General features: G+C 33.9%; 4 protein-coding genes across 5 annotated transcripts; all 4 read right to left on the bottom strand.

Annotated features, from left to right (window-relative positions):
• Positions 1-71: 71 nt before the first annotated feature.
• CYP712A1 (cytochrome P450, family 712, subfamily A, polypeptide 1) lies at positions 72-2,707 on the bottom strand. Its single transcript, XM_021426821.1, has 2 exons — positions 1,787-2,707; positions 72-762 (listed from the first exon to the last, which is right to left on the bottom strand). The coding sequence occupies exons 1-2, from the start codon at positions 2,705-2,707 to the stop codon at positions 133-135; spliced, it is 1,551 nt and encodes a 516-aa protein (XP_021282496.1). The 3' UTR covers positions 72-132.
• A 2,885-nt stretch (positions 2,708-5,592) lies between these two features.
• On the bottom strand, positions 5,593-8,110 carry LOC110415446 (protein POLYCHOME-like). Its single transcript, XM_021427110.2, is given in 4 exon segments — positions 5,593-6,412; positions 7,700-7,798; positions 7,801-7,868; positions 7,871-8,110. Coding segments are annotated over 4 exon segments (756 nt in total). The 5' UTR covers positions 8,082-8,110; the 3' UTR covers positions 5,593-6,034.
• A 2,013-nt stretch (positions 8,111-10,123) lies between these two features.
• Positions 10,124-15,093, bottom strand: RABA4D (RAB GTPase homolog A4D). The gene is made up of 2 exons (XM_021426069.2): positions 14,458-15,093; positions 10,124-10,784 (listed from the first exon to the last, which is right to left on the bottom strand). Exons 1-2 carry the CDS (start codon positions 14,682-14,684, stop codon positions 10,343-10,345), a joined length of 669 nt encoding a protein of 222 aa, XP_021281744.1. The 5' UTR covers positions 14,685-15,093; the 3' UTR covers positions 10,124-10,342.
• An 892-nt stretch (positions 15,094-15,985) lies between these two features.
• FBH4 (basic helix-loop-helix (bHLH) DNA-binding superfamily protein) lies at positions 15,986-19,324 on the bottom strand. Of its 2 annotated transcripts, none has more exons than XM_021426068.1 (6): positions 18,269-19,324; positions 17,159-17,496; positions 16,877-17,044; positions 16,540-16,605; positions 16,393-16,461; positions 15,986-16,326 (listed from the first exon to the last, which is right to left on the bottom strand). In XM_021426068.1, the coding sequence occupies exons 1-6, from the start codon at positions 18,699-18,701 to the stop codon at positions 16,318-16,320; spliced, it is 1,083 nt and encodes a 360-aa protein (XP_021281743.1). In that variant the 5' UTR covers positions 18,702-19,324; the 3' UTR covers positions 15,986-16,317. The 2 variants fall into 2 exon arrangements, with proteins under 2 accessions (XP_021281743.1, XP_021281742.1); XM_021426067.2 differs by having other exon boundaries at positions 15,986-16,304.
• Between the last annotated feature and the right edge of the window lie 1,862 nt (positions 19,325-21,186).

Genomic DNA, 21,186 nt, shown 5'->3' with positions numbered 1-21,186 from the left:
TTATACAACTGAAATTTTTGCAACTCAGAAACTTAAACTAATAAATTAAGTAGGCAGTTGGAAAAGAAATACTAATTAATTTCCAAACACAAAGCTCCTTAATATTTGTTTGGACCTTTTCATAATGTTTTCTCAAAAGGGGTTGCAACGTGCGATTGGGTAACACACGAGTGGACGAGCCATTTCTGAAGCGAACCCTGATCCGAGGCTCAAATCAACCTTCTCTCCATCCTTCACCTTCCAATCAAAGCACTGAACCAAGGATCCCACAGCTGCATGCATCACCAACATGGCAAGGGAGGCTCCGGGACATCCTCTCCGACCGCTCCCGAAAGGAAGGTACCGAAAGTTCTGACCCTTGAATTCCATTTGATGCTCTCCAATTCTTTCATCAGAGCTCTCCAGGAATCTTTCAGGATCGAATTCATTGGGATTTGTCCATGAATCAGGGTCCCTCATGACAGCAAAGACATTGACTAAAACTCGGGTCTTGGCCTTCACCATGAAGCCATTGACCTTGCAATCTTCAGCACATTCCCTGATGATCAAGGGAGCTGAAGGATGAAGCCGTAGAGTTTCCCTTATGACTGCCCGGAGGTAAGGAAGATTCGGGACGTCCGATTCTTTGACTAGCCTGTTAGGCCCCACGACCGAATTGATTTCATCTCTAAGCTTCTGAAAGGCTTTTGGGTGGTTGATGAGCTCCCCCATGGCCCATTGCATGGCTGCGGAGGATGTATCGGTACCGGCCATGAATATATCCTTATCATCCGCATTCAAAGATCAATTATGCATAATCAATTTGTTTATAGCATGGAATATATATATATATAGGACTTAATTAACAATATAAATTTGTGTGAATTCTATAAAAGTATTTACGTGCTCATGTATACATCAAGTTTGTCAAAAATTTTGCCTTGAAAACACAAGGGATATAATTAAGTTAATTAATTCATAAATTTAAGTATAGTCTATTTAATTTGTATATCTACCATTCTATCTAAAGTGGATGGAAATTAATTAGTGTATGATCAGTCAAATATATTTGTTTGAAAGTAAAATTTGAAGGGGTTCAAGTTAAGCGTTTGATGATTGGTGAGTTTTTACTTTCTAAATGAGTCGAATTCAAGTAATGTTATAATTCATATTACACCTTTAATTAACTTGTACTATTTCTTAACTATAGAGTTGTGTAATTCACCTTATACCTAAGATCATGGATTGTAATACACTTCTTATTTTTATGTCCTAAAGTCCAATGATCTATTATTAATATAAGTAATAAAATCAATCTAATCAACTTAATCAGACTTAATAATATCTAACCAGTTCAATTCAAAACTCAAATAACAGACTTGACCAAACTAGTAACTAAACAGAAATTAATAATGAAAGTAAATAGTTCAAAAACCAATTGAATTCGAAATTCTATTCAATTTGCTTACAAGATTTTTGAATAGATATTTAATGCTTTTTAATGATTCTTTTGAGCTTAATTATCTAGCTATTTCATTTTTAGTTAAAAACAATTTAAATTTTATTCAAGATTTAACTAATAATAACGTTGATCATGGGATTTGGTTTGGATTTGGGATTCATTTGAGTATTTTCATCAACGACTAAAAGGCGAATTCAATTGACCAAACAAAATAGTAGTTATTATGTTAATTTAAACCATATTAAATACAACAAAGAAAAATGGAATTTTTTTTCATAGTCCGAATCTAACAACTTATCTTGCTTGCTCAGTGCTTACATCTCTAGCAGGAGGTAGAGAACTTACCAGCAAGAAAGACTTGATGTCCTTCATGGAAATCTTCACTTCAGCAGTTGGGTCTCTGTAAACCTCCAACAAAATATCCAACAGATCCTTCCTTTGATTCTTATCCAAACCCTTCATGGCCTCCTCTTGATGTTCCTTGATGACCCTGTCCGCCAACCGGTCATACTTCAGCAACGCTGACTTAAGCTTCTGGCCGTTTCCAGAGAAATCCAATATCTTCAGGGGACCCAATACATCTCCTACGCTTATCTTCCCTGAAAGCTGCAAACATGTCCGAATCAACTCTTTAATCTCAGCAGCATCGTTATCGTTCCCCGAACAGCGTGAGCTCATTGCCATTCTACAGATAGTATTATTCGTCAGGGTGGTTAACTCGCTGCTCAAATCACAGGGCTCCCCTTCTTTGCAACGTTTCATCACGGATTCCACGAGCTTGACCTTCTCTTGGTCTCGGATGTCGGCGAACTTGTCTAGTTGAGGGACGGCTAGGAGCCTTGTCATGCAAAGTTTCTTCATGAAACGCCAGTAGTCACCGTATTGAGCCAGGACAAACCTTGAGCCTCTATAAATGAAATACTCTGACGAACCGAATTCGGGCCTGGAAGAAAAATTAAGCTCCTGAGTTTTGAAGATTTCTTTGGCAACCGTGGCGTTGGATACAACAACGCAAGATGATGCACCCAGACGGATCTGCATGAGAGGGCCATAGCGTCCAGCCAGGGCTTGGAAAGATTTGGGTAGGACGGAGCTGACTAGATGGAGGTGACCGACCAGTGGGAGTGCAGGTGGGCTCGGTGGGTCTGGAACTGGGGTGCGAGAAGGCTTCAGGAATCTTTTGATGAAAGAGTGGACTAGGAGAGCAGTGCTGAACCAAATCAAAAAGAGAGGGTAATAGAGAATGTCACTAGATATGATGGCCATCGCAAATTGGACAAAGGCTGTTTCTCTTTTTCTTAAGTGTTGTAAATGCTGGACTTTTAACATGCTTTTATAGAGTTTCATCCCTAATTTTTGCGTTCTATCGCTTTCATCAAACAAATAAATAACTAATATATAACACATACTAATACGAGTATGCACTAAATAATTATAAGAATTACTTAATTTTGAGTATATTTTTATTAAGAAAGCTATATTGTGTGTGATTTATTTACATGATCCAGTCCTAATTGCAAACTTTAAGTGATGTATCATATAGGCATATACAACTATTTTATTATTTATGTTCATCCGGTATCGTTTAGGATTTATATAACATATACACAGACATTTATATATTAAATATTCCATGCTAATATTAATGAAAAGTATTATTTTGGGTATATTTCAATTAAAAAAGCTATGGTGTGATTGATTTATTTACATGATCAAATCCTGAATAGACATTTATACTAACAAATGATGTATCATATAAGCATATACAACTATTTTATTAAAGGAAATTATGAGAAATTGTTAACTTCATAAGGTCATTTAAAAAATAACCTCTAATACAAAATTAACTGTTTTTTCCTAATTTTATCATGATTTGACAAATTAAACAAACTTTTTCCTCTTGATTTTTCTCTCCAACATCTGTTTGTGTTTTCGATTTCTCTCTCTCACCATCTAATTCTCTCTAATTTTATCAATTTCTTTTCCTCGCATTTGTCTATTGTGTTCTCAATTTCTCTCTCTCGCCACTAAGCTCTTTCTAATTTTACCACTATTGTCATCTCTTTCTGTTTATTTTTCGTCATATTGTCATCAATATATAGACCAAAGAGAGATGATATGTTTTTAAGTTTATTGATTTATATTCACAAAACCAATTTAAACAACTTGATCTCTATCTTTGTATTTTACTAAAATATAAACTCTTGAGGTTAAATATCTTAAATATAGCTGTAACAATTTTTTTTCATTTTTTTAACATGATATAATTATATTTTTTTGAACATGAGGTGTAATAGTATTATTTTTTAAGCATAGTATGTAATTTGGTCTCTATTTTTGTATTTCATTAGGACATAAACGTTTGAAGTTAAACACCTTAAATATAGTATGTAATAACATTTTTCAACATGATATATAATAATATTTTTTTCAACATGTGCACTTAAATATGAGAAAGTTTCATTGAGAATAATTTTATTAAAAAATCTTTTCTGTTGAATAAAAACAGTGAAAATAAAAAATGTGGTTATTTTCGAAAACACTTTATTTTTAAATATTAAAAAAAATAGTCCCATTTTATTATCTTGGTTCATCCGGCATCGTTTATGATTTAATCAAGTTTTTCAATGCTCAAGAAAGTCCTTGAAATTGTTAGGAGAGAATCTTGTTCCACAAAGTTTGCTTCCTGCATATGACAAACATGGAGGGAGACTGAGGGCAGGGACCATATGCGAATTACAAATTTGGTCGATGTCTGTTGCCAAAAGAAAAATGGAAATATGGGTTTCATTGATAATTAGGAAAGTCTTAATATTTGGTCTTTGCTATGGCAATTTGGGACAAGCAGATGGAGATTTGCAGTGGTCCTCTCTAATTAACAACAAAAGGAAACTGCAGTGGCCCTCGTGCATTATGCAGAAATAGTCCCCATCGCCTAAAAATGATGTTCTAACCTTCAATTATCTGACCTGTTCCACTCTAATCTCTTTGGCTTTTATACTCCATCATCAGGGACCATGCATTAATTTTACAACAAAATGACAAAATCAATATTTTTAAGAGATTTCCATTCTATTTGTTAACAGGCAAAAAATTCAAAATAATTGCAAAGGTCTTGTTCTCTTCGTTGAAAATGAAAGCATTACTCAATTTTTTTTATGTAAATAAATATATCCCAATAAATTTATAAAGATACCCTTACATGTAAAGAAATATAATGTTTACTTTGAAATTCAAGATATTTTAATAATTTTAGTAAGTAAAATTACTAATTCAGAAAAGAGAAACCAATAAAGTGGCTAGACATTCCATTTTGTATAGTCATTTAGTGTGAATTTTAGTTTCAAGTTGAATGATTACCGATATTTAGTCTTGTTGAGAGTATTAATTTTTAAAACTTGTTTTATTTGGACTTATTTTAATTTGAGTCCAAGGTTTAACTGCTAATTGGGTTTAAACCCTGTTAGTTAGAAGGCCAATCTGTTACTCTAGATTTAAAGCCCAAAATTATTAGACCTTGGATTGGTAAGCCGGATATAAGAAAAAACATTAAAAAAGAAACAAATAAAAATAGTTTTAAAAATTATTAAAAAAAAAAAGATATGATATGTCACTTGTCCACGTTTAATTCAAAAAATATGTTCCTTGGATAGAAAGTAAACTACCTAATCTCTTATTGATGTGAAATCAATAATATTCTATACTATCAAAAAAAAAATTATACCTTAATTTTAATAACACTTATCACAAATTTACATTTTCAACTTAAAAATATATCCAATGAAAATAAACCTTTATTTATAAATCCAAAACTCAACTCCACCCCTTTTTGATATAAGATTCATGACAACCTGCTCTGGCTATCATCCACACCCACATCCCCTCCTACTGCCCTCTGCTTCACCCAAAACCATACTCAAACTCCATTATTTGTCAAAGAAACAGGACATGTGGCCAATACTTTTTCAGGTTGAACTTGACCATATTATGAATCTTGTTAGAATGATCCAAAAGGACAGGTCAAGGATATATTCAACTTTAATTAACAACCAGTTCCTGCTACTTTCAGGAAATTAATGAAATACATAGCAGCTTTATCATTATTCTATTTTTCAATATGCTAGAAAAGTCATGAAAATGGAGCCATTCTTGTTAAAATCCATTCTTATGATACTTGATCAGTACATGGTGATGGTAACATGAACATAGAGCCAAGAAAAAATGTGAAGCATGTCCAAACAAGTTGTATATCTACATGATTTTGAAACAAATCCTTCTATTCCTACACTGGTCCCTTCAAAAAATGAAGGAGAGAAAAACAAGATTGCTTACCAATCTTCTACCAGGGCCTTCAGCGAGGATTGAAGGAAAATTGGCAATGATCCTATAGTGAGTCATTTAGTAATATGTCAAACTGTAAAAGAAGATAGAAAGTATCTATGCTATCTGGTGTTCGAGTTCAACAACGTGAACATATCATCAGAGGATGATTAGCCAGCTTCCCGCTGCAAGGTGGCTTTCAATCTCTAGCCTCCCAGTTGTTCTAACTGATGCTGTCTTCCCAATCCTTGTGGTTGCATAATGCACTAAACATCAACGCATTGACATCAGTGTGCGGACTTTCATTTGTCTTTCTGCTTTCTTGGCACTGGGAGTCCTCTTCATTTTCTGTAATTCCTCCAACACAGCTTTCTCTACAGTATCAATTGAGTTCAAGAGTTTCTTTTGGGGTGTAAGAATCTCTGATTCCTCACCATTCTGATTCGTGACATTAAGCAAAATCTTTGACACATTACGGACTGATTGAGGGCAAGGCTTCATTCTGGCAGTTGAAGCTGGAGTGGAGAAATTGTGCTCGAGTTGAACACCTGATGATATATTTGAATTAAGAACCCTCTCGTCTTGAGACATTGGGCTCTCAAGTATTTGGCCTTCGCCTTCTCCTAAACGAGCTCTCCTCCTTTCAATGGCCTGGTTAAATTCGCATCAATTTAATTATCTCAGCAAGCCTAAGAAAACCCCAAGTCAAACAACAACAAAAAATACCATATTACTAGAAGAGAACTCTTCTGCTATAAAATTGCATAAGTTATACATACATACATACATACATACATACACACACACACACACACACACACATATAAAACTTATCCTATTCATAATCCATCTCTATCTAATCAATAGTATTATAATATAATTCTTAACTAGATATTGTAATCTAACTAGGTAATAGTATTGTATTAAAACTCTTAACTATATAACTTATATAATTATCTGAACATACTCTATTTCAGCTCAAATCTTATACAGTCCAACAAATCCTAAGCTAATCAGGCTTGTCCTCAAAATAAACAACCGAAAGAAATGAGAAATTTCTTTCCAACTTTGACACACAGAAAACAAAGATAAACTCTGGCCATTCTGTTGGAGCTCGAGTTGAGCGCCTTATCTAATGTACGATATGAAGCTCTCCATTTTGGCTGAAAGGATAGGGCACCAAAATGGGTTTTTGACAGGATGACATAGTAACAGTGCAAGTGTAATGAATGGACATCTCATTAACACAGCTGACGAAACCCATATACCAACAATCAGAAGAAAAAAGAAAACGAAAAGAAAAAACAAAATACAACAACTGGAGTAAATATATCAGACTGAAATCTACATAGCATATAGACCAACAGGGAGTATGCATCCATGTACTATTAGAAACTAGAAAGCAGAGAGAACTAGACAAGCCTTACTGACTGGAGCTATAGACTACGGGTTATTAAGAAGTACTAAGGGAGCCTAAAGATAAACTTGACAAAATGTAGACAATTACATGAACATCTAACAGTAAACAAGCGGATAAAAACCCAGACCTGAAAAAGTAAAATCAAGCTCATTCAAGCAAGCAACTTCTATGATAATACAAAATTCAACAATCATTAAACATATTGGAAATAAAGGGAAAAAAAGACAATAAATACCAAAACCAATCAAATTGCATATGAAAGTATTCAATAAACGACCAAAATATATCAAACAAAAGGAAATGAAGCCCGAACCATGACAATTCATAAATCAGGGGTTGAATAATCATAATGGCAAGAATCTCTCTGGCAAAAGTAACTAGTGCAGTTCAAAATAAACCAATCAATATTTTTTCCTTTTAGAAGTGAACATAGAAAACAAAGAAAGAGATCAAAATACAGAATCAAAACCCTTAAGTAACATATCACCAAAAAAAAAAAGGGAGAGAGCAAGCATTACCCTTACAACAGCAGTAATATCACGGAGAGGAGTTCTAGGGTACCAAGAAGGTAACACACTGCCCGTAAGTCGACCCCGTCCACGCCCCATGCACTCACCAGAGCATTCTCTCTTCCAGGAGCCGGCGATCGGTACAGATTACGGCCAATTCTAATTCCGGATCTTGGGTCCCAAAACTGCTACCCCTGCGGAGCCCTCCACCACGCGACGTAGAAGTAGTTACAGCAACACCCGTTGGCCTACGAGTGACCGGTCGTTGAACAGGGGAGGCTAACAACTCCTGTGCTTCATCGGAGAGAATCCCCAAAGGTCCAGACCGTCTTCGAGCGAAGACTTCTGCTATATCAACGGCTCTCGTGATTCTGTCTCTTGAATCTGCCATTGCATAGTTTCAACTGACTGAAAAAAGACAAAAAAAAAAAAACAAGAAAACGAATATGGGTATCTGAAATTTCCAAGAAAGATGGAAAACGAGAAAGAAAGCAAGAAAGACTGAGAAAAGGGGTTGGGTTAGTTTATTTACCTCTGGAAGAAATGGGGTTTTCTTGATACGGTTTGACGGTGATGAAGGGTCTCTCAGCAGAAGATAAAAGGGGACAGAGAGAAAGTGAGAGAGAGCGCTTTGTTGTTTGAGGGAGAGGCGAGTTTGGCAAATTTTTCAAAATGAAAAATGGGCGGCATTATAGGCGGAAAGGAGTTGCCATCCCACTCCCAGGTGGTTTCAGGAAAATGTTTGGCACGTGCAAGTATGCGTTCCTTCGCTTTGCATGCTTTTTCTAATTTTCAAATTTTGAGTTTAGGCGCTTAAGTGCAGTCGTGTTTGGTTGCTACGATTGCTCTTTTGCTCACCCTAGCGATAGTTTAATGATACTAGGAAAACGAAAACATAAATTACAAATTACTAATAGTAAAAAAACACAACAAGAAAGAAAACCCACCATAAATAAAAATAAAATTAAAATCCTATGGTAATCAAAAGTTAAAATTATACGTTATGGCTTTGGTTTGGTGTTAAGGGTTAATTTGTTTTTCAATAAAATATTTTTAAAAAAATATTTTTAAGATTTATGCTTGTTTGACAAAAGAAAAATTAATTTTAAATATAAAATATTTTACGAGTCAATAAAATTAATTATAAAAAATATTTTATGCCCTTAAAAGGGGTAAGATATATTCTAGAAAATAACAAAAATACTTTTATATTAAATTATGAATATAAGTTTGATGGATATTAATATTTAATTTTAAAATAATTAATTAAAGTAATAATATTTAAATTATAAAATATGATTTTAATGAAACCATTCAATACAATTAAATTTTTTTTATATAAATGAAATAAATTTTACTAATAATTATAATAAAAAATATTTCAATAACCATCATTTGATGAATATATATTAAAAATAGGTTTAAATCTTACAAATAATTATAATAAAAAATATTTCAATAATTGTTATTTAATGAATATATATTTATAAGTATAAGTTTTGGCTATCTTACACAATTGATGAATATTTATATTTTTATAGTTATAATTAAAAAGTGATAAGATGAAATTTTTTTAAAAAATTAAAGTTTATTTTGATTATAGATTTGTGGTTAAATGCTTTGGGAAATATTATTATTGATTTTATTTATTTTCATTTTTATGTTAATTTTTATCTCAAATTAGTGAAAATCAAATATCATATTTTGTACTCAACTCTTATTTATTATTTTAACACTTAAATAACTCCACATGATGAAAAATATTTTTTATAAAATGATCCAAATAATAAAAAATATTTTTGACAGTTTATCCAAACAACAAAAAATATTAAATTTTCCTATAAAATATTTTATACAGAAAAAATTTTCTTCCAATAAGTCATTTTTGGGTTGTCAAACGAACTATAATGATTAATTCCAAGCTCACATGAATTTAGTTTTCATTTATACTTATGAGGTTAGATACTTTAGATTAATTGGTTAATTTGTTCCTTGTGATAAAATAATAATCTTGAATTCAAGAACTATTTTCTTGTCAAATTGGAAAATTGTATATATTTACATTTGATTTAGATACTCAAGAAGTTCATTTGTTTTTAAAATTATATATATAAATTAAAAAAATATTTATTAAATAATTTTCTTCGATTTTTGTACTTAATGTAGGGATGTCAATTTGAAAAATTGAATTCTGTTATGAAAAAAAATGTAAAAAAAAAAAGAATAAATAGAAAGATTATAATAAATTTGACACGAATGTTTTAATATAATTTTTTTATTATATTTGATAAATATTAAGAAAGAATTAAAAATGTATAAAAATAGACAAATTTTCCATCTCATACAGAGCCAATTTGAACGTAATAGTAGTAGTGTAGGACTATATAGGCCTCATTCCATAATATTATCATTCACCTCAATGTTAACTTTGCGGAAATTAATATATATATATGCACACCAAGTTAATTAATCAACATTACGTCATTCTTGTCACCCGAGAAAATGAATAACCTTTCCTAAAAAATACTGATATGCTTTTCTTAAGAATTACAAAAAAGAACCTAAATTAACAAATCAAAAAGTCTGGCAAAAAGTATTGTATCAAAACAAAGTTTGGGAAAAAAGAAAAAGGGGGGCCTGTTAGAATTAGGATCATCCACAGCAGCCACCTTTCCTTTCTGTTTGCAGCTCCTGATTGGGAACAATAATCCGGGTTCCCTTAAGAAGACCTGAATTGCCATTGGGATCTAGCTCATCATTAGCAGCAAGGGTTTTCTTGCTGATGATTCGATATATCTCTGTTAGAACTGTCAAAAATGCAGTTTCAACGTTGGTGGATTCCAATGCTGATGTCTCCATGAAGAACAGGTTCTCTCTTTGAGCAAACTCTTGTGCGTCTTCAGTTGGCACTGCTCTCAGACTTCCCAAGTCACACTTGTTGCCAATAAGCATGATTACGATATTCTTATCAGCATGCCCCCTCAATTCCTCTAGCCACCTTGCCATGTGGTCAAACGATTGGCGCTTGGTCATGTCATACACTAACATCGCTCCTACTGCTCCTCTGTAGTATGCACTCGTCACCGCCCTATACCTGATAGGAGAACGGAAAGAAGAAAACTTCAGCAAACCATTCAATTTGAAGGAAATAAAATGCAATTGCGTGATGCGACAAACACAGTCCAAGAGCTTGTAAATACATCAGGCATTACTGTGTTACTTTGGTCTTAATCTATACACACTAAAATGACTAAATACTGTGTGAATCCAAAGCAACTAGACCGATGTCAGAGAAAACGATTTAATTTTAACTAGGTCCACATAGTAAAAGCAAGCACTACGATCACCACGTCAAAAAAGAAAGATTAGCACTCTAATTGTTACTTACTATGTGCCTAGTCTTCTAAAGCAAGGTAATTGTTATCATCAATCTGTAAAGGAAGAAAATGCAAAACAAACTAATCAATCAAATTTCTTCCTTTCAATTTTGTTGAATGAACTAATAAGATGCAATTCATTATTTTATTGGATGAAATGTGCATCACCGATAATGAAATTTAGCCAGCATACATATACTGCATAAAGGAAAGAATGAAGGGTTCTTTTATAGATTCAATCTGATTCCTGCAGAACTTGTGGATCTTTTCAGATAGACTCACTTTTTTTCACTTTATATAGTCATAAATCTATCGGACAATCTCATTGATTTGCTTGAACTGCTATAAAAATCTCAAAAAATAAACCAAATATGCTTGTCAATGTAGCATCAATCTACTTGAGTAAAGATGACAGATTCAGATTCATGAACTTTAGCTTAACAGCAATTCTCTCTGACAACATAAAGTGCAAAGACAACAAGAATCTTTATCAATTTTCTATCACCTACTTTGTTGTGCGCAAGTGTTTGTTTGTGATTGTTCTTCTCCCTTCAGTTGCCAAAATTCTCTATATCATCAAACACTTAACAATGTAGAATATCACCAAAATTTCCAGTCAATTTAAGGCTATTGGATTCAGACAAAAAATGAAAGAAAGAAGCAATATCATACTATACAATTCTGCTTATCTTGTTCAGTGCTAGTCTAACAGGAAAACTTCTGTTGTTTTTCAATAAATTCAGGGCTATTAGATTCACTAAAACAAAACAATTTCAAACCAAATCACAACGCTTATTTTGTTGGCAAGTCAATCATAAGTATAACAAAACACAGTATACTTCTGTTACTTCCTGTGTGATTGGAACATGAGTTTCTATATGAGCTCTACCATGTGCTCAAGTAACGGAGTGGAGAGAGTGGCTTTGCAGTGGAAGTGAGTATATTATCCAAGAGAGGCACTGGCACATTCATATAAAACGTACAAGCATGCAAACATGTATTGACATCCATGTAAAAAGACACATATGCAGAGTGTAGATAATACATGCATGCATGTGCTTGTGCAAAAGCACATACAAAAAAATAGCAGATAGCTAGCACAATAGCAGTTAAGTGATCCAAAATAGATGTCCAGTAATTGAATTGCATAGCAAAATATCTGGAAAAAAATGTGTGGCCAACTCATCTGAGCTTTTAACACTTCTCAATGGGCTTTTGTTCTGGATAAGACAAAGTAATCTTGAGGCTAATAGGAGGGAAAAAGATTGCCAAAGATACAAAGGATGTATGCACATTTCAGTTAGACTTTCTAGATGCAAACAGAAAATTTTTCATGGTCCTCCACAGATTCAAGGACCATTTCAAGAATACAAGACCTCAAAGAATATCATGTATATAGTTTTTGTAGTATATCTCTTGGAAAAACTATAGAGATGCTTTTTGGGGTAAATAAATTTGATAGTTGGAATGCTAGGGCAACCTTTGAAAGTCATTCTCTTGCTTTGTGGTGTATGTGAGAGTGAAAAGAGTGAGTACTGACAGTATAATCTGTGGCATGCATACTCAATGATGAGACTTTGTTGTTGTTCAGGTGAAATGGCAGGAAATTTATCACACATCTCAAAACTAGCATCATGTAGGAGACAAGAATAACATGTCTGGTTACAACTAGACCAAATAGAATCTTTTATGATATACACTTCTAAGAGATTTCATTCTAATCGGATTCCCTATCCTTCATGAGGAAATGTATTCAGGAATAACTTTAATGAGCTATCAAAACTATAACTGAGTTTGCATTCGAAATGAAGATACCATTGATGGAAAAGATGGAATGCTCATGACCAAGATAAAGAAGGAAACAGAAAGCAGAATAAGGATTGTCAAATGTCATGGAGGAGCACGAAGATATTCTTGTTAGAAACTTGGCAATGCACATGAATGGAAAAACGTATCACTGAAATTCAGAGAGCAAGCCAGACTACCGATGTCTATATGTAAATGTAATTTGAGTTACCTAATGATAAGAGGGATTCTGCAGAGTAAAAATCAAACTTTTCCCTAAGTTAAAGCATAGACACAAGAAACAGTAATCATCATGCAGTGGTTTCAGGATTGAGTAAAATGGTGCAGCTATAAACCAAGACCCCATGACAGTAAAATACTAGGCCACAATCCTTTTTATGTGCTTGTTTGATGAATAAATCCACCCAACAAATAAACCATAAAGTTCAAACAAACAATTCACAAAGTCAGAAAATACTGAAGCAATAACTTTGATGTACTCTTGAGAAAACTATAACACGACGCCATCATAAGTGAAAGAGGAAAAGCTTATTAGTAGCATAAGGTACATGGAAAATGTTTTACTAATTCCTATGATGTTGGCATTGTAACTATAAGAGATGGAAACAACACTCCAACATGTTTCTGGAAGGTCCTCATTCTCATTGTTTCTTGATGTTTTACTGGTGGGCATCAAATAGTTCTTTGCTTCTTTCTTCTTCTTTTCTAATTTAAATTTTTTCCTGGTGGAAGAGAATAACAAGGGCTTATAACTAGGGAAGCTGTCAGAAAAAGGCTTTAACAGACAACAGCATCAGTGACTGGCTATTACATTTCATTATCTCTTCTCAGTTGAAAAAGTTTTAGGATCTCTAACTGTTGGAAAATGACTGTATCTTCAACAACAATGACACCAACAATTTAAGTCTTTATTGGAGGACCAAGAATTTTCCTGTTAAATTCCACCTAAAACCATTCCTGGAGAGCCCAGAACATGAGAAAACCTGGAAAGTGGTAATTCTTAGCAGCTCAGCTGCTATATTATTGCACTTTACGATTTCAAACCAGCATTAGGATCAAATCACTGATAGAAATTGTAGCACTTAAGTCCACACTAAACAAACTTACCATCGTCATTATTCCTTCGATTGAAAGAGAAGCAACATAAAGATCTGCCTCACATTAACCAATAATTAGAAAATCTCAAGCTACCAAATTTCTTGGCTTCGACTAGTGGTCTTCAACCAACCAATATATCATCATCTCCAGAATTTCGCACTAGGCTGGTGGCCTGGAGCACCACTAATTCGTCATTACAAAATGCATAAAGATATTACTTTCCTGTCTAAATCTTATTCCACCCCCTACATCATAGACGCAGTTCTACCTCACTTCCAATGTACATATTTTCCTAATTTTCTTAGCTTGAAATGATGAAACGCATTCTGCTCAATTATTTAATTGTTCCTTGGGTAGGTAAAAAGATGAGATATAATATAATCATCCCTTGGCATTTTCTACTCTAATTCTTTCTTTCCCTCAAATCTAGCAATTATGCAAATGGAAAAATTGAAAATTTCGGGCATATATAAGAAAAACTTTTACCTTTCTTGGCCAGCAGTGTCCCAAATCTGTGCTTTAACAGTCTTGTGATCAATGGCAAGTGTTTTAGTCTGGAATTCAACACCAATTGTGGCTTTTGAATCCACACTGAATTCGTTCCTAGCGAAACGTGCCAGAAGCTGAGATTTTCCAACTGCTGAATCCCCAATCAACACCACTTTGAATACATAATCAATCTTTTGATTGTAATCCCCATAAAAGTTTGACATGGTCACCACCCAATCAAAATTTCCCTCTCTAATTGATCCACCACGCAAAACCCACGGGTTATTTCGATGATAAAACACAACAACTAAATCACACAGAAAAGGCGGTTAAGATTAATCAGGTGGATCTGGTAAACATAAGAAATGAAGCTTTGCATGGCATTATCATAAGATCAAGGCAGAAATGTGGCGGAGGGCGAAATGGCGAATTGTGGGGCAATGGGAAGAGGTGAAGATGGAAAACTGGAAATTAGGGTTAGGGTTAGGGTTTGGGAAAGGAAAAGGAAGAGGTAGAAAGATCAGAGAATTCTGTTCATGGCGGATTTATTGAAAGGCTTTCTGTTAAGAGGTGAAGGAGAAAGCCAACACCAACGGTCAGTGCGGGACCCATTTAACGGCTTTTGCTTATTGCGACCCTTAGAAGAAATGTTTTGGTGTGTTGCATGGACACCCAATTTTGGTGTGGATCCTTTTTAAACTTTATGAGCCTACCTTTCTTTTTTTCTTTTTTTCCTTTAATGTAAATTTTCTCTTTTGCCAATAAAAAAATATTAATATTAATTATTTATTGCCAACGATCTTAAAGTCCTGGTTTTTATTTTAAAAAATGATAAAGCAGAGTTCAAATTTGAAATTTAAGATTAAAAAAATCAAAAGATGAAAGAAAACTATTTTTCTCCTACAGAATATTAAGTTCAAAATTTGAAACTAAAGATAAAATGAATAGAGGATGAAAGAAGAAAATAAAAGCTAAAGAATTTTAATACAATTCTTAAAATTAAAAGATACATAAAAATCAATGCGATATTACTCTGCAGAAATGACTAGTAAACTCAAACACACAACTATGTAATACATAGTACTATATAGAAATCAATATATATATATATATATATATATATTGAAAAATAAAACAGTATTTGATATGGTTTCCGAGGTCATAGTTTTTGACAGAATCTATCATTTAGGCAAGAGCTTTTGTTAGTTTGTTGGGGGCTTTAGTACCATCCTCTGGAGAAAGGAGAAAGCCAGCTTTCTTGACTATTTCCTTGCACTACTCTTTTTCCCTGCCCTTTCCGCAATATAAAGAAAGGAAATTAGTCAGATCGGGCAACTGGTTTTGCATTCAATAGCGTCCTTTGAGGATAAGGTTGGTTCAAGGGCCATATTAATGGGATGATCAACATATAGAAGCCAGCCATACTTAAAAAGGGGATTTCAACTGAAAATCATTGACTCTTAAAAACTGACCGAATCACATTTCAAAAGAGAGAAATGATAACGGGGAATGCAATACAAAAACATGTCCTGTACAACTTTCTCTTTATTCCATATATCTTCCAAGTGGGAAGCTTTGTTAGCTTACAGGATTTTGGAATCTTGTGGTGGAAATGCAACCATACTTTTTACATGACAAAAGGGCAAAAAGAAAAAACCTAAACGTTCCTTTATACTTGGTTCAGCACATCAGAAAGATCAACGATTCAGATCAAAATTCTGTCCCCTTCTCTCCGTTACTTTCCCTATTCTTTGTACAGAAGCAAAAGCAAATCATACAACTTGCTTAGGGACCGGCTTCTGTATATGTAAGCACTTGCAGTTTGCACGATTGTCGCTAAGAGTCTGCAAAAGAATATCATTGCATCTGTAAGATGAAAAAAGAGTATCAGTCAAGAATGTTTAGTTAGAAGATTAGGCTCTCCTCAGGTACCTTGAACTGTTTTTGAAGGTCCTTGATGTACTCCACTGCCAAATCTAACATGTCTGCTGTATTTGTTTGCTGCCAACATGAAACCCCGAAACAATCAGTTTCACAGACAAGAGTTTTCTGCCCAAAACTGCAAGAAAAAAATCATACCTTGTCCATGTTTGGGACAAGCTCCTGTAGCTTTCTCATCCGTTCACTGATCCGGGTTCTTCTCACCTGAAAGTAATTTACCCTTTATATTCCTCTTTATGAAATGGACAAATTTTGTACAAACAATGTAGCTACAAAAATCTCAAGTTGACTGTGTGTGTACGCATACTTCTATATTCGTTTGCTTTTGCATATGTACTAGAATAATTTGATAATTTCTAATTCGGTCTCTTATCATATAAAATATGGTGAAATTTGAAATTATCGCTAGATATCTGATCAGGAGGCAATTAGTAAGAGCAGGACTATAACAGGTTTGAAATGTAGGTATTTTTACCCTTTCTGCAATGCTTCGAGGATGAGTAGCACAACCACGCTTAGCTCGAATCTTACAAGGGACTGAATCTTGAAAATGTAGAAACTTCTCCATGGCAACCATCTCATTTGAAGTCTTCGGCAGACTCAAGTGGTGAGATAATACATGAACACAATTTCCAAGATCATTCTATTGATAAAGAATCACTCAAAAGTTAAAATCGATGCAGTGACAAAGAATTAAGAAAGCTATAACTTTTTTGAGGAATTTAACAAAAGCTAGAGTTGATAGGCAAATCTATACCTGGTTAGTGGAAAAGAACTTCCGGTCATTATCCTGTGCCCTTTTCAAGCCAGAAAAATTCTTTGTGAGGTGTGCAGAATCATTCCAAGAACCATATTGGTATCCAGTGCCATAGAATCGAGCATCACTGTTGCTATTTCCAAGTTTGCCATCATCAGGACCATCAGTCCTAATGCTTTCATTGCCAATTTCAGAAATCTGCGACAATATGCCCAAGGAAGAAGGTAGTCTTGATGAGAAGCTAATCTGATTCTTCAATCTGTTTGAAGATGAACTTAATTCTCCATTAGTACCGTTAACCCCACAGTAGTTTCCCAGACCTTTCATGCTGGCATAGCCTGCAATTTACTGAAGACATTTTCAGTACTAAGTTTGCTGGATTCACATTACAAACAATGGATTCACAACACAACCTCAAATGTCCAGGTTCCATTAAATATTTTGTTTGTGAGAAAATTTATGTGAAATTTTAAAAGTTCAACAGTTATTTAGCATTAATGGAATCTAAGTCGCCAATCCCATGCTATTCTAACTCTACATGACCTATAGGATTTTAAATCCATTTTCTTAGAAGAACGGATTATATTTTCTTCTCTTTTACCCCTGGTTCTGGTTCCTCCATAACCAACCAGAAATTCAAAAACAATTATCAAAGAATTCCTTAAATCTCCACTCTTACCAATAAGAGCTTCATTGGTTAGCTTATATGCAACCACATGAGGTGGGGAAAAAAAAAAAAGAAAAGAAAAAATTCTTGATTTATATACGTGAAATAAAATTCCCCAATCAAATATTAGTATAAACTCAATCTAACTATTAGTAAAGACTAAGCAACCAAATTAACTGAGTGGTCTATATTTTAATTTACAAAAAGCTTAATTACTATCAGCTGCTAGATCCATATTTCAACACCAAATCTATCTAGCACAACCAAAATGCTAACTTTAAAGTTTAATGGGTATAGGTCGTTCTCCAATCGTAAATGACAAGACAGACAACTGCCAAAATAGTTAAACTAAAGTCTAAACTACCAACCAAAATGTCCCAGAAAAAGCATTAAAATCCTCAACAAAAAAAACTGATAATCATAAATGAGAACAAGAACAACACCATTTTGAACAGACAAGTTGGTAAAAAGCCCCGGGGGCGAGCTACTTTGCCTCATTAGGCTCGAAGCAATCGGTTTCCCTTGACTGTGATGATCCATTCCCAATAACTCGTATGAGCTATCCATAGCAGAGGAGCTCGTGGCAGAGCTCTGCCTCGGATAATGAGGCGGTAACCCTGAGTAACTCTGCTGCGAATTTGCATAGTGAACACCGACCTCTGTCCCAGATTTATCCTCGATTTCGCTGTTGCCGCCGCTTGAATTCATGAATCTGGATATCAATCTGTCTGACTCGAAACTGCCTTTATTGACCCCACAATCAAGGTTATTGGTGAAATTAGCGAGAAGAGAGCTTGGAGCTGAACGAAAACGTAATAACCCTGAATTGGGCTGGTTGTTTTGGTTTTGATAGCTTTGATGGGTACTTGAATCCATTGAAACTTCCTTTATATTTCCCCTGTTTTGCGCTGTTTTACTCTGTTATATCTTTTTCTGCAAAGAACTTTAAGCTAGAGAACCATTCTACGTAGCTCAAGTCGACGTCCTTTAAAACCAAGAGGAAAATTCCGAGGGAATTTTAGCATCAATTTCCTAGAAGAAAATTTTCAGCTTGATTTGTAAGCAGAGTGAGATAAGATCTTGAAGAAGAAGCAACTAAATGAAACAGCTTTTTTTTTTTTTCCAAGCCTTTAATCCCCAAGCTCCCAATATAAGAAGTTAACAAGGGATGGGAGAAAAAACCCAATAAAGAGAAAATGAAAGCGTAAATAAATGGAACTTGAAGGTTTTTGAAGATTTGGACCAGATTAAAAATGATGGATTTTGTTAAAGAAGAGCGAAAGAGAGAGAGAGAGAGAGAGAGAGAGCGAAGATTAACAAGAGCCTCAGATTTGCTTTTCACAGCACCAAAAGCAAGGAAGATCTAGTGCGTGTGTGAGAGAGCGGTGATGATAGCAGTAGCAAAGAGAGAGAAGAAAGGAGGCGATCTTTATCTTCTTCTTCGCTTTTGGGTTGAATGCAGACAATGGAAAAGTACAGGGAGAGCCATCACACCTTAGCTTCTCTCTTCCCCCACACCTAAGTTTATTTTATGTCTTTATTTGTTTTACTATTAGGCCCTTTCCATTTACCAAATTAAGCTCTCTTTTTTTTGTTTCATTTTAAAACTTCTTTTTTTTTTATTTTGTAAATATTTGAAATTACATAAATTATTTACTATTTTAGGTTTACACAATACATATAACATATTTTAATTTGGTAAATGGAATTGAACATGCTCAAATCCCCCCTTTCTCTAAACTCTAGTCTGTTTAAGATTAATGAATTAAACTCAAAATCATCTTATATTTGAGCTTGAGCATTTCATTCAACATAACTATGAATTTTTTTTTTCAAATTCTAAATTATTCAATACTAATTGAAATAATTCTTGTTTAGTTAATTTTTTTTAAAAAAAATGATGTTGAATTTTACATGTAATGTCCAAATTAGGTATTCAATTTTCATCACCAATAATCAAAGTCTCAATGTAATACCCACCGTTTGTCAGGAAAGAAACAACAATTTGGTGTAAGCAATTTACTCTTCTCTTTCTTTGTTTTTTTTCTTCTGTCCTTCCCTCTGACTATACATTATTAATAAGCACAGAGCAACATAAAATGACTTAACCTAATCATAAGAAGCCATTGTCCCAAGAGAATTACAGAGGAGACCCCCTGACTTTGAAGAAAATTGTTTCAATACTTTGGGTAAAATTATAAAAACTACTACAACATTGTTTGAAATGAAATGCTGTTAAATGTATAAGCATGAAAGGATTAAATATTAGGGAGTGAAAAAAGAAAAAGGAACCCGTACAAATAGGAGGAGCAGGAGTGGTTATAGCGGCGAATAAAATAATGGGAAAAAGGTGGAATGGGGTGTTAGACATCGGGAATAGTGTTGCGCGGTGGAACACAAACCACGGGGATAAGGCGGAAGCCACACGAGAAAGGATAGCTATTGGTCCGTGACAACGCCTTGACGTCACCCGTGAGCGCCTGATTGATGCCGTATCTGATTCCCCCTCCTCCCATCCTTTTCGCCTTTTTCCTTCCTTCCCCATCCCATCACATCTTTTATAAACAAGCGCCGTCTTTCCACTCTCAGCTTCCATCATCACCACTCATTTGCTCTTCGATTTACGAACTTGCCATTCCATTTTATTTTTGTCTATCTTGTTGCTCTTACCCTTTCTCAAAAAACAAAAAACAAAATTTCAGCTTAAATTAGGAAGTTAAAAACATTTAAATGGTCAGATATTAAACTACCATGTGTTTAATAGAAAGGTACTTTGGTATATAATCTAGAATCAAAGTATTTTATTTCTTCTTCATTTCTTGACCAAGAAGCATAAAATTTTTATTTCAGTTGGAGTAGACATGGATGTTGGATCCTATTTTATATATATTTATAAACAAAAATATTTCTTTATTATTGTGCATGTGATTGGTCAATCTTTCATGCCTTTATGCTTGTTCCACAACTGTGTATAGGTGGATGGACAAAATAAAATGTTGTCAGAGTAGAATAATAAAATAAAATAAGACAAAAGTCAAGTATTTTTTTTTTATATTGCTTATAGTATTAAAGCATCAATTACAACTACTTTGAGCATTAATTGGGAGTCGATAGATCTTAATCTTCTTTAAAGGTGCCTAATTGTCTTTGCTTAAATTTGAAGGTCAAAGGTCTGAGAAAGATTCCTTTTGCTTTCTTAAATGCAATAAAACTTGAAGAAAATTGGAAATTTGGATGAAAAAAGGAAAAGGTAAGGGAAGCATCTAAGTATGATAGAAATTTAGAAACCAAAAAAGATCTTATATGAACTAGAAAGTTTGGTTATAAGGTAAAACATTAAAGTATAATCATTGAATTAGTA

This window comes from Theobroma umbraticum, unplaced genomic scaffold (assembly GCF_002168275.2).
Source record: "Theobroma umbraticum cultivar Fairchild unplaced genomic scaffold, ASM216827v3 scaffold_147.0, whole genome shotgun sequence".
In the NCBI taxonomy this organism is placed as follows: domain Eukaryota; kingdom Viridiplantae; phylum Streptophyta; class Magnoliopsida; order Malvales; family Malvaceae; genus Theobroma; species Theobroma umbraticum.
Note: the sequence above shows the minus strand (reverse complement) of the source record. Positions and strands in the feature narration are given on the sequence as shown.

Coding starts and splice junctions, on each gene's coding strand:
- FBH4 (XM_021426067.2), bottom strand. CDS start 18,701: ATGGATTCAAGTACCCATCAAAGCTATCAAAACCAAAACAACCAGCCC. Junction 16,606..16,876: donor CTCGAAGCATTGCAGAAAGG/GTAAAAATACCT, acceptor AATTACTTTCAG/GTGAGAAGAACCCGGATCAG. Junction 16,305..16,392: donor ACCTTCAAAAACAGTTCAAG/GTACCTGAGGAG, acceptor ATTCTTTTGCAG/ACTCTTAGCGACAATCGTGC.
- CYP712A1 (XM_021426821.1), bottom strand. CDS start 2,707: ATGGCCATCATATCTAGTGACATTCTCTATTACCCTCTCTTTTTGATT. Junction 763..1,786: donor ACATCAAGTCTTTCTTGCTG/GTAAGTTCTCTA, acceptor GCGGATGATAAG/GATATATTCATGGCCGGTAC.
- RABA4D (XM_021426069.2), bottom strand. CDS start 14,684: ATGTCAAACTTTTATGGGGATTACAATCAAAAGATTGATTATGTATTC. Junction 10,785..14,457: donor GACACTGCTGGCCAAGAAAG/GTAAAAGTTTTT, acceptor TTCTCCTATCAG/GTATAGGGCGGTGACGAGTG.